General features: G+C 41.7%; 1 protein-coding gene across 1 annotated transcript; it reads left to right on the plus strand.

The window, feature by feature from the left end:
- Positions 1-200: 200 nt before the first annotated feature.
- GDAP1 (ganglioside induced differentiation associated protein 1) lies at positions 201-5984 on the plus strand. The gene is made up of 6 exons (XM_083623392.1): positions 201-455; positions 1561-1753; positions 2461-2634; positions 2992-3086; positions 3700-3814; positions 4208-5984. The coding sequence occupies exons 1-6, from the start codon at positions 339-341 to the stop codon at positions 4588-4590; spliced, it is 1077 nt and encodes a 358-aa protein (XP_083479518.1). The 5' UTR covers positions 201-338; the 3' UTR covers positions 4591-5984.
- Positions 5985-17893: the final 11909 nt, after the last annotated feature.

Raw genomic sequence — 17893 nt, forward strand, 5'->3', positions numbered from 1 at the left:
ACAATGTCTTGCCTTCATTTTTATTTTTTATTTTTTGCAAATTAGAAAATAGGATACAAGAGAACCCTCTTCCAATTCTTTGTGTTCTGCATTTATATAGGTTCTTTTGTTGTTGTTCTCCCTCTGTGCCTCTTTTAAATCTCCCTAGGTTCAAACTGATGGCAATTTCAACACTTCTCCCATTTCGGGTTCCAAGTCTAAGGGCATCGTCAGAACAGCAGCTTCATCTGTCAGCAGTGAGCATGCTCAGTCCATGGAGCAGACTCAGTAACGACGAGAGAACAAAATCTCATAGGTAGAATCTCGGAGTGGTGAGTTGAGCCCAGAGAAAAGGTGAAATGGCAGAAGAGAAGGAGGACCAGGCTGCAGGGGAAATGCCTCCAGCTGAAGTATATTTGAAGACAGATGACAAACTGATCCTCTATCATTGGACTCAGTCCTTCAGTTCCCAAAAGGTGAGTAGCTAGTGTGGCTGTTTCTAAGAATGTCAGATTTCAGAACCCGGACAGCTCCCTCTGTACGTTTTGCCCACCTAAAAGGTGGTTGCTGGGTGTGGATGGACACTCTGTTTATCTAAATGCAGCTGTGAGAATGCATTTGGAGAAGAAAGCAGGGAGAAGAGAGAGTAGGGAAAGGTGAGGCCAGTGTGCTTCTTAAACAGGCCTCAGAGCCCTTACAATTGTCATAGTCTAGGGCAGTGTTTTTCAACCTTTTTTGGGCAAAGGCACACTTGTTTCATGAAAAAAATCACGAGGCACACCACCATTAGAAAATGTTAAAAAATTTAACTCTGTGCCTATTTTGACTATATACAAAGTAATTCTCTTGAATAGGAATCAAATAAACACAAAGAAAGTATTTTATAATTACTTTATTATGAAATAGTAAGTAAACAGAAATATGAAAAATTATAAAATACTTTATTTTTAAATCTTTCGAATTTTTCAATTTTTCCCATGGCACACCAGGCAACATTTCGCGGCACACTAGTGTGCTGCGGAACAGTGGTTGAAAAACACTGGTCTAGGGATAGCCAATGTGGTGCCCTTCAGATGTTATTAGACTTCAATTCCCACCAGCTCAAGCCAGCATGGCCAAGGGTCAGGGATGATGGGAGCTGTAGTCCAACAACATCTAGAATGGACCACACTGACTACCTGTCATAGAATTTTATTCAATTTAAAACAGTTAGCTGTTTCCAATAATAAATAAATTGATCAGCAAAAGGGAGAAACAATATTTGCTTGCTTCTTCATACATGGTTTTCTTTACAGAGACCACAGAGTGCACTTAGGAAATTAATGGGTATCATGTTGTGAGCATGTCCCTACCAGAAGCCACCTGCAATGCTGAACCAAATTAAATAGTATGTTACTCATTTTCAAAACAGCAGCAGCAGCAACGACAAATTAATTAATTAATGTTATATGTATAATGTTTTAATAATGCTGTTAGTTTCAGATTCTTCATGTGTATTTCCAAACTCTATTAATAGGAAATGCGTATTTTTAATAGGACAGCTGTAAATCGTCAACAAGAATGTTCATATATATTTTTCAGGTGCGTTTGGTGATTGCTGAAAAGGGACTGAAATGTGAAGAGCATGATGTAAGCCTTCCACTGAGTGAACACAACGAGCCTTGGTTTATGCGTTTAAATGCATCTGGAGAAGTCCCTGTACTCGTCCACAGAGAAAACATAATTTGTGATGCAACTCAGATTGTTGACTATCTTGAAGAAACTTTTGTGAATGGTAAGAAGAGTACTTTGGTGATTTTTCGTAATGTAAATGTTGGGTGTGAATTACACCTTGCTGCATGAGGATTTGTTTACAGGTGCCCAAACGATTGCCCAAATATTACTGATTGTCTACAGATGCCCAAATGCTTCCAGGAGGGTCACATAATGTGCAGTTTAGTCCTTGTGGCACACTGAAAAATGGGGTTAGGAAACTTTGTGGGATGGGTTTGGGATAAAAATTATAGCCACTCTTTGACATGGGTTATGATTTTATTACTCCCATCTCTCTCATAGTTCATTTGCCCATTATTGTCTACTGTGACTAGTAGCTCTCTAGGGACTTTGGCAGGAGATTTCCCTATCAGCTGTTTCCTGATCCTTTTAACTAGAAGCAACAGGGATTGAACCTGGGATCTCCTGCAAAGAAAGCTTGTGCAGTACCACTGAATGAGGCAATAGTGCTCTCCTACTATTGCCTGAAAGCATTAAGGTTTGCAATTGAGCCTTCTCCAATCACAGTATTGCAGTGACTAAGACTTTAAACTTTGATCCTTCAATTTTGTTCTCACCATCATCTTTGTATATCTATATCTATCTATCTATCATCTATCTATCTATCATCTATCTATCTCTATCTATATCTATCTGTCTATCTATATCTATCTATCTATCTATCTATCTATCTATCTATCTATCTATCTATCTAATTTTTCACCCCAGAAAACATTCCAAGGCTGATTCCAGAAGAAGGGAGCATGTACTATCCCAGGGTTCAGCACTACAGAGAGCTCCTGGATTCCTTGCCAATGGATGCCTATACACACGGATGCATCCTACATCCTGAATTAGCAGTAGATTCTATGATCCCAGCTTACGCCACAACTAGAATTCGTAGTATGTACCATTGTCTGATGAGAACTCTGCTTGTGCAGTGTTAGATAGAATGCTTTAACTCTATTTTTGTGTGTTTATCATAAAACTATTTCCGTTGACAATAACAAAACATTTTTTTTTTAAAAAAATACTGTTTTCCATCAAATTAATTATAGTGTATTTAGGGGTTAAATCTGCATCAGTGATAGAGAGGTGTTTATACTAAAGTATGCCAGATATTGGAGCAGGCAGACAACGCACATTTGGCAAGTTCTTAAATCAAAGAGTTTCTAACTGATATGTTCTAATATATAGCTGTACTGAAGTATTTTGATGGACGTGGTTTATTAGCTTTTAATGAGTTCATTGTTTCTTCAGGCCAAATAGGCAATACTGAGTCTGAATTAAAGAAACTTGCAGAAGAAAACCCAGATCTTCAAGATGCCTATATAGCGAAGCAGAAACGTCTTAAAGTAAGAATGGACAATATCTGACAGTCAAAAACCCAACTTAGAATGCTACTGTTCCTTTGGATGTGATATTAATGTGATATATTTCTTGTCATTGCATGTATGTATCTTCAGAAGAAGTCAAGGTTAAGGGGAATGTTTTGTAATAGCTCTGCTTTTGTGGCCACACTCCTTGCTATTACTGTTGCTTGTTTGTTCTATGCTTGTATTGGTGTTGTGATGCAACCACTAGTGGGTTCCAGTTTTGCTCACTTTCTTTCCAAATACTGAGCATTGCTGTTGGTTCCTGAGAAGGGCAAGGCCTGGAGAGTTCAGCAGGGTGTTGCCTGGTGATCATGCCAAACGAACACTCTTGTTGCTGCACCCACACTGCACTCCCCATATCTTGCCCCTCCACCTCTCAGGAACCAGCAGCAACACTCTGTGTTTGAAAGTCAGGTGAGCAGTGCCATTCTAGCTACGACACTCCACTGATCACTACTGGATGCATAGATGCCTGGCTTATGACACTATACTATGCATGCTTCCTCAGAAGTAAATCTCAATATGTTCAATGGGGCTTACTCCCAGGAAATGGGACTGCAGATTAAATATACAATCTACTTATTTTCCTTAGTCTAAACTGATGGATCATGATAACATAAAGTATTTACAGAAAATATTGGATGAGCTGGAAAAAGTTTTGGATCAAGTTGAGACTGAGCTGCAAAGAAGGAATGAAGAGACTCCAGGTAGGAAATTTTCATATTTAGTTCTTGGTCAGTGTGTCGCTGTCTCAGTTAAAGCATTGCATGTTGTTCAATATATTGGCAGTGCGCATCAGACATTTGATCAGCACATGGAAAGTTCATTTTTAAAAGAAACTAGTTCATTCCAAGCACTGCAATTGGTTAAGTCAAAGGTTCCCAGTGTTTTCTTGTTTAAGCACTTTTGTTGCTTTAAGACTGAAGATTTAGAAATGCAAATAAACAAACAATTTAATGCCTTTTCCAGGAACAATCTGGGGCTGATGGCTATTTGAGCATAATAGAGAAAACAGTGACAGAGACATAAGACCCAAGGTCCTTCTCATCTTATTACTTTTTATTAACCCCTAACTTTTTTTTAACCTTCATTCTGATTAGAAAATGGACACCAGCCTTGGCTCTGCGGTCAGTTTTTCAGCTTGGCTGATGTATCCCTTGCTGTTACATTGCATCGACTGAAGTTCATTGGACTGGCAAGGAGAAACTGGGGGAACGGAAAGCGGCCTAACTTGGAAGCCTATTATGACCGTGTCTTGAAGAGAAAAGCATTCCACAAGGTTTTAGGACATGTCAACAACATATTAATCTCTGCAGTTCTTCCAACTGCATTTCGAGTGGCCAAGAAGAGGGCACCAAGGATTTTTGGCACCACTCTTCTCGTTGGCTTCTTAGCTGGAATTGGGTATTTTGCTTTGGTGTGTCTCCGGAGGAGGTTTCCCAATGTGATGTCATCCATTAGAGCAAGGCAAAGTTATCTGTAGATGTTTCTTGCCAAACTGTGAAAGGACCACCAATTACACCAAGGATGTAATGGGCCACAATATTGTTATATATTAGTACAGGAGTTGCCAACATGGCACCCTCCAGGTGTGGTTGGACTACAATCCTCATCAGCCAACTCTCATGGCCATTAGTAAGGGATGATGAGAGTTGTAGTCCAGCCACATCAGCGGGCACCATATTGGCTACCCCATATGAGTAGATTTCTGCTGTTGCACAAGTACTTATAGAAATGAAATCTTGAAGAAAAATGAAAGAATAGCTTGGATCTGGAGTACTGGGAGCAGAAAACTATGGAATGGCATTTCCCTTTCTACTGCTAAAAAAAAATCTTTCTGGATGGTTGAGGGACCCTTCTGAGCAGGACAGGATGGGGCATAGTGCCAGAAGAAGGTTGGATTACCCAAAGTTGTGGGAGGGGAAAGGACCATACAGATTGCACAAATGGTGCTCTGCTCATGTAATGACTTGGGTTAACTTCCACATGATTTGGGTCAACTTCTCATCCTCTTAACTCATGCTGTTCAGGAGGGCATTTGGAGCTGCAGGGGGGTAAAATAATGGGATAATCTCCAGGCTTCTTTCTGCTTCCAGTACTCAAGATTCTAGCTGATATAACTTCCTTTTCAAATTGTGGCTCATATGGCAATATGCAGTTGGAAAGAATACACAACCCCCCCCTCTCCCATCTCTCTCTCTCTCTCCCTCCCCCCCTCTCTCTTAAAAGCCATTCCTTAATATTTTACTTTATGTGGTCTTTTGGCAATTCAACATTTCTCATCATTCAGTGTGATCAGCCCTCTGCTAATCCACCACTTATATATTATGTAAATTTGGCCCTTCTAAAAATGAGGAGCTTTACATCAATTATATGTTGCACCATGACTGGATTAAAACACATTTTCCTAAAACACCAGTTAGTTGAATGTACTTTGTCAGAGCAGCACACATTTAAATCACATTAGGGAAGCACATGAAAAGTAGATTGTTATTAGGAACATAGCAGACGGGTTTCCAAGGCACAAATAACAGGCACTGGACCTCTGTGGATTGTCCATTAGGAGGAGACACCTTGATGGAATTTGTGCCTTGATTATTCTTCGCACAGGAGTGTCATGTATCATCAGTCTATTCTGAAGCACTGTGCATCATGCATTGGATATTGTGAGTGTAAATCAATAGGTGTGTTGCTTTTCTTTTAATGTAAGCATATTTTTTGTGCCTGTGTATGAATGTAGCCCATAATGTGCCTCAGAAAATGTCCTCTCCACAAATATAATTTCTTCAGAAAAGACACACAGACACATTTGTAAACAGATTTGTGTCCAATGAACTGTATTTTGCTTTCTGATTAAAATTGGTTTACCAACCAGCAGTTTGGTTATGAAGTCTTAGTAGTGTGGGGTAATTATATTTTAGATCTGGAAAGGGTGTGAAGGCTATCTGGCACTGGGGTCTGATATCCCTTGCTAATCCTACTCAGAGTAGACCCACTGAAGTTAATGGAAACAGCTAACTTCGGCTGATTAATTTCAGTGGGTCTTCTTTGAGTAGGACTCAGTTGAATTCAACCCTGGGACAGGATCTTCTGTTCTGTGGCACAGGTCTTCCAAATATAAGGAAGGGAGGAGCCCTTATCTCCAGAGGACATCAGAAGAAGCCACTTGTATTACCCAACCTTTTCCCCTGGAGGGGGAAGTGTTCACACATATGTATGTAACCCTTACATACATAAATAAAGCAGGTTGAACCAAGATGCACTGTGTCAGAGGTGGCTGTAGGACAAATGATTTGTTTTGAGTAAAACAAACCCAGATGACTCAAGGAAAGCATACTGTGCCATATGATACAGGGAAATGCAAATCCCCGTCCTCCTGCAGCAAATTTGATTTAGAAAAGAGTTCGTTTTCAGATCACAAACATTGCATTGTCAGACTGTATGTGCGAAAACCAAGAGAAAGTTTTCTCAGCATTTTTACACCAAACCTTTTTGTTCAATACTGCATGTTCAGTTGCACTAATCTTTGCTCTAACAAAGGGCATTGTTAAGGCATGACACCATATATTTGTTTTATTAGGCACCCACCCTCCTTCCAAAAGCTTATATTACCTCCAGAAGTAAATATCACCAATTTCGATATGGGAATTATTCCCAAATATAACAGTAGCCTCATAACAACCTTATGAGACAGCTTAGGTGGAGAGATTGCAACTTTCCCAAAGCCACCTACAGGTTTCATAGGTGAACTTAGGTTTCACACACACAACTGTTAGTCAGTTGTTTCTTCAACTCATCAAACTTGACTTTCCTACATATGCTCTGCTTTTTGAAGCTCCTCATCCTAGACAAACCTGCTGATCATGCCAATGGGCCATGTAGTCCAGCATGCTAGTCTCATAATGGCCAGCCAGATGCCTTTGGTAAACCTGCAAGCAGGACATAAGCACATGGCTGACAAAGAGCTGCCAAGGGAGATGCAATTGGAAAGGGAAATCTGAGAAGTCGCAGTGCATAAATGGCAATGTCTGACTAAGTTTACAGAGAAAACTTTGGATCCCATCCCTACATCTTCCAATTTAATTCACTAATGATTAGAATCAGAAAAGGAGATAGGATTTAGCTATTTTAAAAACCCCACTCCTGACAGCTGTTTATTTCATTTTGGGCTAGCTATCCTATTCCATTCTAGGTGGGCGGGTTGTGGTTTGGCTGGATTGTCACTGTCAAGTGACATCCTTTGGGGGTTCTGAAAGAGACCTTGCTGGCAGACCAGTTTGTCTTCTTGTACTGCAGGCACACAGAAACTGAAGCAGCAGAAAGCAAAGACTCGAGATAGGCTGGGTATAGTGTTCTCTTTCTATCGATGAGCAGTGTCATGGCTCATGATCCTGGGACCTTGCAGTGTATGTTACCCAGCACAGTGTCTTCTTCTTTTTAGGCAGCCCAAGAGCATGAAGCCCTCTTATTTTTGACCCAAGAAAGACTCAGGACATATTTTTAATGCTTTATTAATACACAGTTCTAAAGCAATATGGCACACACAAACACACACACACGTACAATACTGAAGCACAAATTCTACTACTATACATCCTTTTACAACCCATGTGGTTCCTCTAGAAGGGCAGAGGCAACCATGCCACAGGTTTTGTCAGTCCGCATAAGGCTCCAATTGGCTTCATCTCACTGCTGTGACACCTTTCTACATCTACCTTAGTAGGATAGCGTTTCAGCCAGCAGGGCTCACTTAGAGCTGTTCAAGGTCCCGTATTTCTTGGCTCTCTATATACCAGGGCTTCTGATCAGGTTTGCTTAGGAGAGAGCACCCCAGCCTTTCCAACTGGGCAGCCTGTTCTGTGAGTGCTTGAGGTTTACTTGTGTAGTTTTAGGATCTTCCCTATTTTTTGGTGATTGTATTCTTTGCAAACTTTTAAACATTTAATACAGTATTTTAAATTGTTGTAACCTTCTCTGGGACCTGACATCATCATCATCATCATTATCATGCAACAGCTGTGGGAAACTGCCAGTGTTGGCCATGGATACACGAGCTGACACACAAGACCATACTGGTTTTCAGCCAAGTCAGCATATAATGCAAGTGTTGCCAACCTTTTTGGAGCCCATTTACAATCTGGAGAAACTGTCATGGGTACTGCACAAGCACTGCAGCCATTAGTACCTCCAAAATAGCCTCTCCCCCATTGCAATTAGGCATGAGGTAGCCTTCTTTTGGCTACAGTAAAAGGCTTTTTGGAAGCCTAATGCAGCGACCGGAGGATTATTTTTGGCAGTGGGAGTGGCAGTCACAGCTGCAGAGGGGAGAGTTAATCATTCTCATCTGTGAGTCCCCCAACCCACCACTGTCCTGCAATTAGGCTTGAGAAAAGCCTTCTATTGGTTACAATGGGAGGCTTCTTTCCAATGTAATCTCAGTGTGGAGGGGCACATAGTCACCACATGCTAGGTTACATACTTATCTAGATGATAGCTCAGTCAGTAGAGCACAAGACTCTTAATTTGAGGGTTGTGGGTTTGAGCCCCTCATTGGGCAGAGGATTCCTGCATTGTAAGGAACTGGACCACATACAGCTCATGGCCCTTTCCAACTCCACAATTCTATGAAGAATACATCTCCACCATCTTCCTTACCAAATGACCAAAGTTTCAAATGAAGTCTCAAATGAAGTTTTGTGTTGTGGACAGTGGTTCAAGGCACAACAATGCCTATTGCTTCATATTGTACCAATAACTGGAAAGCATTTCTAATAGTCATACAGTGGTACCCTGGGTTACATACGCTTCAGGTTACAGACTCCGCTAACCCAGAAATATTACCTCGGGTGAAGAACTTTGCTTCAGGATGAGAACAGAAATCGTGCTCTGGCGGTGCGGCGGCAGCAGGAGGCCCCATTAGCTAAAGTGGTGCTTCAGGTTAAGAACAGTTTCAGGTTAAGAACGGACCTCAAGAACGAATTAAGTACTTAACCCGAGGTACCACTGTATATGAAAATGGGCCAAAACAATAACAAATATTATTGATACTCTTCAACGCCTGCAAAAGGGCAGGACTTAGTTTTATGTGAGCAGTCCCTTCACCAATCACATCTCCAAACTGTTCTAAAGGAACTCACCAATAATCTAGCATTTTCCTCTTTCTTTCAAATGCCAAATTTATTGGCATCATGCCTTTCCTCGGAACTTTTTGAACCCTCCTAACCTCATCTAAAGACATTAAGAAATTAGTTTTGACGGGACTAAATCCCAGATGGAACTAAATTCCAGCCAAATATCAAACACAGAGAAACTCTTGTTTCTTAAGTAAACATTTGTTGCCTTAAATTCAATAGGATTGGAGTGTTAAATTCTTGAGTGCCTATACCCATTAATTTGAATGGGCCATTGTCTCTGTAACAGTTGTTATGGAACTTGATGATCAACTCACAAGGTACCAGATGTAATCAGGGAGGTACCACCCTGTCAATTTAAAATTACTGTCAACACCGAAATGGCAATTCACTTGCTGAAATTTCTGGTTACTATTTCATAGAAATAATGATTTAACAATATATTCTGAGTCTCTGCTCAGTCGCAATAATGAGAAACACTCTTTTCTTTTTTTTATTTGGGAAACATTTGGAGGCAGTAAGAAACAGATGAATATAATTTAACTCCATGACCCAGTTATTTTGGCAAAACTGATGAACTGGATATGCTCTGTTTGCAGAAACATAGTTTAATTTGACCACACAACACTGTTTATATGTAGCATCTTTCCCCTCCAGTGCTAACTGGCTTTAGTTGGAAGTAACCTTAGTTATTTTCAATAGACCTAACTTCCGGAGAAAAGCCCTTATGAATGACTGAAATTTTGCTTTAACATTCTTGCTAATATACTGCAGTGAATCAGCACGTACTGTATTGTAACATTCCGCTATACATATGCATAGCAGAAACTCTGGAACTGGACAGTCACAATGACACATCATATTGATGTGATTCTGAAATGCAACATTCAAATATTATCTGCTATGGCAAATCTACTATTTGACTATCAGTAGTGAAAGTGGACACTTCATGCGCCCTCTCTCATGCTTTCTAAATCTGTCCAGAGTCAATTTCCTTCTTTGTTAAGGTGTTCACTCTTCTGAACGGTGAAAGTTAATTCCTTGGGTGTACAATGTCATTTCACTTATCGTGACCTTTACTGTCTTCTCTGAAGAAAAACAAAATACCACCAGATGGCAGTGTTTTCCAAGTCTACATTTGCCGGAAAGCTTAGCAGAATTTTGGGACCTTTTAAAAAGCAGCTGCTGATGTTACTTTCTCCTTGTGTTTTGAAAATAGATACAGGGAAGTGGCTAGGGAATCACTAAAGCAATACAGCACATCTTCATAAAGGCATATAGAAGTGCCTGCTTGTGGCAGGTCAGATCAAGGCAATTCATTAAAAGAGTACATTAATTTATCAAGAACATATATACAGGTTGGTCAGGCCTGAGCCATCTTCCAGTCACAAACAATAACAAGCAATAGGAAAAAAGAGAGGAAATAAGAGTAACTTGTGTCCTTAATCTCAACAGCAATGGGCTTCTTACCTTTGGCTACTACCTCTCCAGTTAGTCATAAAGTTTCTTTCCCTGCTCCTATGGCCATTTTTGTTCCACAAATGAAGGTCATTTTAAAAATTCTTGTGGACTAGTCACTTCCCATCTTAGCTGCAGGGCTGCAAAATCATATTAGCAATAACAGGGCAGTATCGTTTGGAAGCATAAAGGTGGGGACAGCAAGTGAATTTCATGGCTAGGTGCAAGCTAAGACATTGATCCAACAGCAACATGCTCCCTTGCCCTGCTTCCTTTTGAAGAGTGGGCAGGAGACAGCTCTTAATATGGCAAGTGGGTAGAGTCTCCAGACTAGGCAAGCAAACAGGCACTCTTTGGAGTGGGTTGAATCTCTGAGGTTTGTTCACACTGGTGTTGGCATTTTCATGCCTTGGGTGATGGAGGTGGGGTTGGCAGTGACTCAGTATCCAACTTACTTTGTTGCCTCCCCCAAAGGGGAAGGCTCCTCAATGCCAGGGGAAGCAGTAGTGTCTCCACTCTAGTAGGTGCCTGGCTAGAGGCATCTGATATCGCAGGAGCAGAACCCTTCACTGCAGGGCTGGATTTAGGTTTGATGAGGCCCTAAGCTACTGAAGCTAATAGGGCCCTTTATATGTCCAGCTGTCCTTTGTCAACAACAAATTGTTACTGCTTTTTGTGTTGAATATATGCTATATGGGATGCGGGTGGCACTGTGATCTAAACCACGGAGCCTAGGGCTTGCCGATCAGAAGGTTGGCGGTTCAAATCCCTGTGATGGGGTGAGCTCCCGTTGCTCAGTCCCTGCTCTTGCCAACCTAGCAGTTTGAAAGCATGTCAAAGTGTAAGTAGATAAATAGGTACCTCTCCAGTGGGAAGGTAAACGGCGCTTCTGTGCGCTGCTCTGGTTTGCCAGAAGTAGCTTAGTCATGCTGGCCACATGACCCGGAAGCTGTACATTGGCTCCTTCGGCCAGTAAAGCGAGATGAGCGCTGCAACCCCAGAGTCGGCCACGACTGGACCTAATGGTCAGGGTCCCTTTACCTATATGCTATATGGTAATTTATGGACCTAATAGGTATCTAAAGCCTTTTGCACATAACAAAATATGTATTTTATCCAAGTTTTTTAACCCTTTAAATTTTTTGGGGCCCCCCAAGAAAGTGGGGCCCTAAGCTATAGTTTGTTTAGCTTATACATAAATCTGGTACTGCTTCACTGTCAAACCTCCTCTGTATTTAGCTCCTTACTCTCTAGTTAAACTGTTCCCCTCCTTGGGCTCAGACATGTACCTCGGTTTACAAATTTATTCTGTTCTGGAAGTCTGTTCTTAAACCGAAACCATTCTTAAATCGAGGCACACTTTCCCTAATGAGGCCTTCTGCTGCTGGTGCCCTTCCACCGTTCGGATTCTGTTCTTAGACCGAGGTAAAGGTCTGGTTTTGTGGAGTTCGTAAACCGAATAGTTTTTAAATAGGGCTTAAACTGTTCTTAAACTGAGGTACCACAGTATTGGGGTCCCACTCTTGGCTCCCCCAACCTTCTAGGGCTCTCCCCCAGGGCATCCAGCTCCAACTCTTGGAGGTCCTCCCACTGTTCTCCATGAGGCTCATATCACATCAGGCAAGTTTTGCGGGTGTCAGGTGTACTGAAGTGGTGTGCCTGTCACTTGAAAGCTATGTGGGGATGATGTCAGTCCACAAATCAATCACTTAATCCAGGTGTGAGGAATTGTTTTGAGCTGGAGGGCAACATCCTGATGTGGGAAACTTTCCAGGGACACCGTGCCAGTGATAGGTGTGGGGTTAGGTGCAAAAGTGGGCAAAGTAATGGATGTGACTCTTATCCAGCCATGCTGAATTCAAGTGGTTTCTACAAATTCCCCCTCCCCCCGCAGCATCATTGGAGTGTAACAACTAAAATGAAAAGAGATATTAAAGAACCAAAACTTTCTACCTGCCTGTGCCATGTCAGAATATCGTTCTGGGCTGTTTCATGTCACTTTCACCCCTCTTGTAGGTTAACATTTAAGGACAAAGCCATAACATTTCTTCCTTTTTGTTAAAAGTTAAAGAAAAAGGACACAATATGTAGTTTTGTGTGTGTGTGTGTGTGTGTGTGTGTGTGAGAGAGAGAGAGAGAGAGAGAGAGAGAGAGAGAGAGAGACAGACAGACAGACAGACAGACAGAAACAGACAAAAAGAAAGACAGAATGCTGTCTTTGGGGGAATTGTCAAAGCCACCAACATCCATAATTAATCAATTTTCAGTGATGGTAAAACATTCAGCGAGACACAGAACATATCCTGCTTTCATAATCAGATCTGGAGCATGTTCACGCAACTTCATTTCCTCCCCCCCCCCCTCTGAATTTGCTTACAGCAAGCCTGAATGTGACTGGTGATGGTATTTATACCATAAAGTACAGCATCACATGAAAAAAGCATCCTTTAAAAACAGCCCAGTTGTTTGTAATTCATCAAGAGCCACATAATAGTCTCTTTTTAAAATGGGGATTGCATGGTAAGCATAGAACTGTGATGCTTTTAACTCATTTAAGCTTTGAACATGGGCATCATGTACTGAACCAAACTTTTGGAACACAGAGTTATTTCTTTGGGAAAATGACTCCTTTTATAAAGAGTTTGTGGAGTATGTTTAGGATTGTCTCCAGAACAGCATCATAAATTTTGTGTTTTGTGTGTTTTAAGACAGCAGAACGCTACAGTTTACTTTAGCTTTTTTCCCTAGACCTCTAATCTCTATAAATGGGAGATTTCAGCTGTCAAGAAAAATCCTGTAGTTTATAGCTTTTTTTAAAATTTGTACTAGCAGTAGTCATGCACAGGGAGAAGGGCCTTGATTTCTTTGTAGAGAGATCCACTCAAAACTTCCAGGAAATGCTTGTGAGAAGAATATCAAAATAAATAATGGCACATTGCTAAAGTTTCGGCAAAAGTTTCAGCATGGAGTACTTAACAGCTAACAAAACAAACAAAAGACTTTTTAAAAAAACAAAAACCTGACACAATCCCAAGGGATACATTTAGCAATACATCTGGTTTGCACCCCCTGTTTTGAATTCACTTCATGTAATGCCGGAGAGTATTCTTTGTAAATGAGAGGCTTTATTACCCAATTGCCACCAGTGGTTTTTTTTAAATAGATATACTAGGTGGTGTCCCAGCTCATTTGCTTGCCAACCCCGCTGCCATTTCCCCAACATTAAGACCATAAAAACACAAGAAGGGCTTGTGAGATCAAGCCAGTGGCCCATGGTCCACCATCTTGGTTTCACAGTTGCCAACTAGAAGCCTGTGGGGAAACTGCAAGCAAGGGGATTCAAACACAAAAGCACTCTCCCCTCTTGTAGTTTCCAGCTTCTGGATTTTGGAAGCATTTCTGCCTCCAACTGTGGAAGCCGAGAATAGCCATAATGGCTAATAGCAATTGATAGCCCTTGCCTCCACAAACCCTACATTTATACCCTTCCCACTCCATGTAACCATGATGCTTATTTTTCTTGGCCTCTTGGGTTTTTCTCCATGCAAATCCAGGATTGTGATGTGGCACTACAAATCTAATGGGGGCTGCATGATGACAGCCTTACATTTTTATGTATAGAGGAAGATAGAGTTCAGGAATGTAGAACCTTTGGCCCTCCAGATGTTGCTAAAACATGTTTCCCATCTGCCTTAGCAAAGATGGTCAATAAAAATACCACCTAAAAACAAAAACAATGAACACATGGTAGTCAGTTTCCGTTACTGGGCTTACAGGAAAGCCCAGCTGGAGATGCCATGACTTTTTTTCCTGGCAACACAGGCACACAGGAAGTCTGCAGAGTGCAGACCACTTTAAAGAATATAGTGTTTCTGCCCACCCACCCCTCAATCTCTGCTGAGCAGCAGCAAGATTCAAGGGAGCTTGGTACTTAACTGGTGTTTGTGCTTCCTTGGGGGAAAATGAGGCACAATGGACACTAGCTTCTTTATGAAATATTGCTTTGTTCACACATATTTAACCTGAGTTTTTATGGAGAGAGACTTCACAGTATTTGCATCTGAAGAGTTGCATGTTCTACCCAGCAGTATAGCATTGGATTCAGGGGCATCCTGAGCAGTGGCGTAGCGTGGGTTGTCAGCACCCGGGGCGAGGCAAGTAATTTGCGCCCCCTAACCCGTGGATTTGCGCCCCCTAACCCGTGGATTTGCGCCCCCTAACCCATGGATTTGCCCTAACCCCAGATGTTGCGCCCGGTGCGGCCCGCCCCCCCTGCACCCCCCACGCTACGCCACTGATCCTGAGTGCCACCCCTGTGTCTCTCTGTAACAGCCTGCTCCAGCCAGCCAGCATGGCTGCTGCCCTTCAGTTCCCACATGGAGTTCTGCCCACTTCCTCCTTCCCAACAACACTTGCAGAAAACAACTCCCCCCCTTCCGCTTCCAGTACCCTGTCAGTCTCCTTGGCCCATTGTCTCTAACCCATTGCCAGAGGCATTCCCCCCTTGTTGTGAATGGTAATCCTACTCCAAAATCTACTGGGCAGAGAGTCTGATGTCTTTCCAGTGGCTTACCATTATCCAGTGCTTCTCTTCTAGACAAAAAGGTGCTGGTACTCACCATGAAGTTGTTAAAGTAAGTGATGCACTTTGATCGAGTGCTTTTCTTCTAGATAGAAAGATGCCGGTACTGTGCACCCTCAAGTACCCCAAGAAAAAAAGCACTGTCATTATCAAACAAACCCAGGACATATCAAGTTTTGGTTTCTTCAAGTGAGATGTTGTCAGGCTGGCCTCATGAGAAAGCTAGCTGGTATTATTTCCAGCCCTTGCTAAATTCATGTATTTATGAGTTTTCTCAAATACTATCCCCTCACTGAATGTAGAGGTTATGGCAGATCTTCCCCACCAATTCCAGAATGCAGAATGAAAGGAAATGCACTCATAAACACCCCTTAGCCATCCTGAAACTAAGGTGAGTGCTACAGAAATCCTTTATCCCGTGGGCAAGATTTTTGCAGAAATTTACATCCTCCCTTTGTAATTTTCAAATGTAAGTTCCTTTCTCATAAATTGATGGATAATGGTTTGGTTTTTTTTAAAAAAAAGCAGGAGAAATGTTCAACACAGCACTAATCCAGAACATTGTGTAAGGTTTTTATTTTTTTGTGGGGTGGAGGGTAATGGCCAGTGATGCTGTCATTTCTGAAGCAAATTTGCATGGCAGAGCAACATCCCAACTAAATGGCACTCTTGAGGACTGGGCCAGCAGGATGAAGTTATTGTTTTGTGGAAAAAATCCCATCAACTGCAGTGATTATTGAGAACATTTCCCTCCCCAACATAGGATGGCTTATAATCCATTTATTTAGACTCTCCCCAGATGGGAAGGATGTCCAGTAAATCATCAGCTCAGATTACTTCTTTTCTGCTAATAAAACAGATTTGTTAATTATTTGTTTATCGTTATGGGAAAAGGCATAGAAAAATAGAAGGGCAATGGATTTTTATGAATACAACAGAGACAAAATGCTTAGAAATGAAACTCAACCTGAGGAGTCCTGTTTCAATCCAAGTTGCCAAATGGAGTCTATATTAGTGGCAATTGAAAAACAGGGATTCTGTGACATTGTTTATTTACTATTCCTGAGAATTTATTTTGGACGCTTCTATATAAACACACAGACAGCTCCAACGATCCTCATCTAAAATTATAATTCCCTTAGATATTGAGCAAGATCCAGCCAGGAAACTAAATTGAGTGCAAGTCACAAGCGATTTGCATTGCCGGAAAAGCTCACGCCACGTGCAGAAAATGGTTTGCTCTGGGAATAGGACTGCTCTTCAGAAAAGCACAGAATTAACATCAAAAAGTAAAAGGGTGCTAAAAAGTAAAGTGAATTTTCCTAAAGAAGACAATTCTATACTGTATACATTTGTAGATATAAAGTCTGCACGCGCAAGCTGCCATTTTGGAGGGCATTTTGAAAGGATGCCAAAAATGAGCTCAGTTCTCACCCTGACCCTGGTGGAGCATAATGATAGAAGCCACACAACATCTTCCACCATTCTTTAATTCACTATACAAGGTATAATTAATTGTAAATGATTAAATGTGGTAATTAGGCAACTTTTCTGAGCCTGATTACGGTATGGAGCCCTTTCAAACACAGATCTATCAGAAATCTCTGTAGTGCAAAGTTTTTGCCTTGGTTGTTCACCATTTTCGGAACCAATTAGATCAGCTGGATTTTGCAATTTGCTGAATGACAAAGTATTTCCCCTACTTCAAAAATAGTCCCACATCTTGAGAAGATGGAACTTTTCTTTCTAAAGCATTTTCACTGTCAGTTTCAAAAATGGGGGTACCTCAACAATTTTTGCCACCTCAAGGAAATACACCACATGGGTCATTTGGTGTGCCCCAGAACCTTTCGCAGCGCCACAGCAGATGAGGAAACACAACATTTGCTGCTGAGCGTTGCTTCTTGGCACCATCTGGAACATTTCAAGGTACGTGTCCATCTGATAAACATTGCTCACAGTGGCCCAATCCACGGATGATAAGGCCATCAATGATTGCTAATCCTAATAGTTATGTTGTACTTCCACTGTTATAAGCAGTATACTTTTAAATATCAGTTGCTGGAAACTGCTGGACGGGAGCATGCTGTTGTGCTTTAGGGGGTTGTCCAAAATTCACTTGTCCTGTGCCTAGAAGGCATGGATCTGATTGGCTTTCCACTTGTCCCATGCTTTCTAGGCAGAGGTCCAAGCGGCTTTCTATTTGCCTCACTCCTTTCATTGGGAAAACCCTCTCTTCACTGCTGAATTGGAACAAATGTCATGGAAAACCTATCTGATGTTCTGATTCAGTGTGAAAGAGTGGGTTTCCCTGGGGGAAAATGGTGGGATAAGCAGAAGTGTGAACGATCCCTAGGTTTTGCTTGTGGGTGTCCCATAGGCATCTGGTTGTTCACTGTGAGAATAGGATGCTTGGCTAGATGAGCCACTGTCGTGATCCAGCAAGCTCTTCTTATATTCTTATGCCCCCCTCCAATATTGCCCCCCCAAGGCAACTACTTGAGTTGTTTTGCAGGAAGGATGGGCAATCCGTGGGCTCCCAGATGTTGCTGGAGTCCCAACGCCGACCATCCCTCACCATTAGCTGTGCTGGCTGGGGCTCATAGGAGTTGGAG

The sequence above is a fragment of the Podarcis filfolensis genome, assembly GCF_964270895.1.
Source record: "Podarcis filfolensis genome assembly, chromosome: 7".
NCBI lineage: Eukaryota > Metazoa > Chordata > Lepidosauria > Squamata > Lacertidae > Podarcis > Podarcis filfolensis.

Bases quoted from the DNA above. Each gene is read 5' to 3' on its own strand.
- GDAP1 (XM_083623392.1), top strand. From the start codon at position 339: ATGGCAGAAGAGAAGGAGGACCAGGCTGCAGGGGAAATGCCTCCAGCT. The intron at 1,754-2,460 runs GTAAGAAGAGTA...TTTTCACCCCAG, and splicing joins TGAAGAAACTTTTGTGAATG to AAAACATTCCAAGGCTGATT. The intron at 3,815-4,207 runs GTAGGAAATTTT...CATTCTGATTAG, and splicing joins AAGGAATGAAGAGACTCCAG to AAAATGGACACCAGCCTTGG.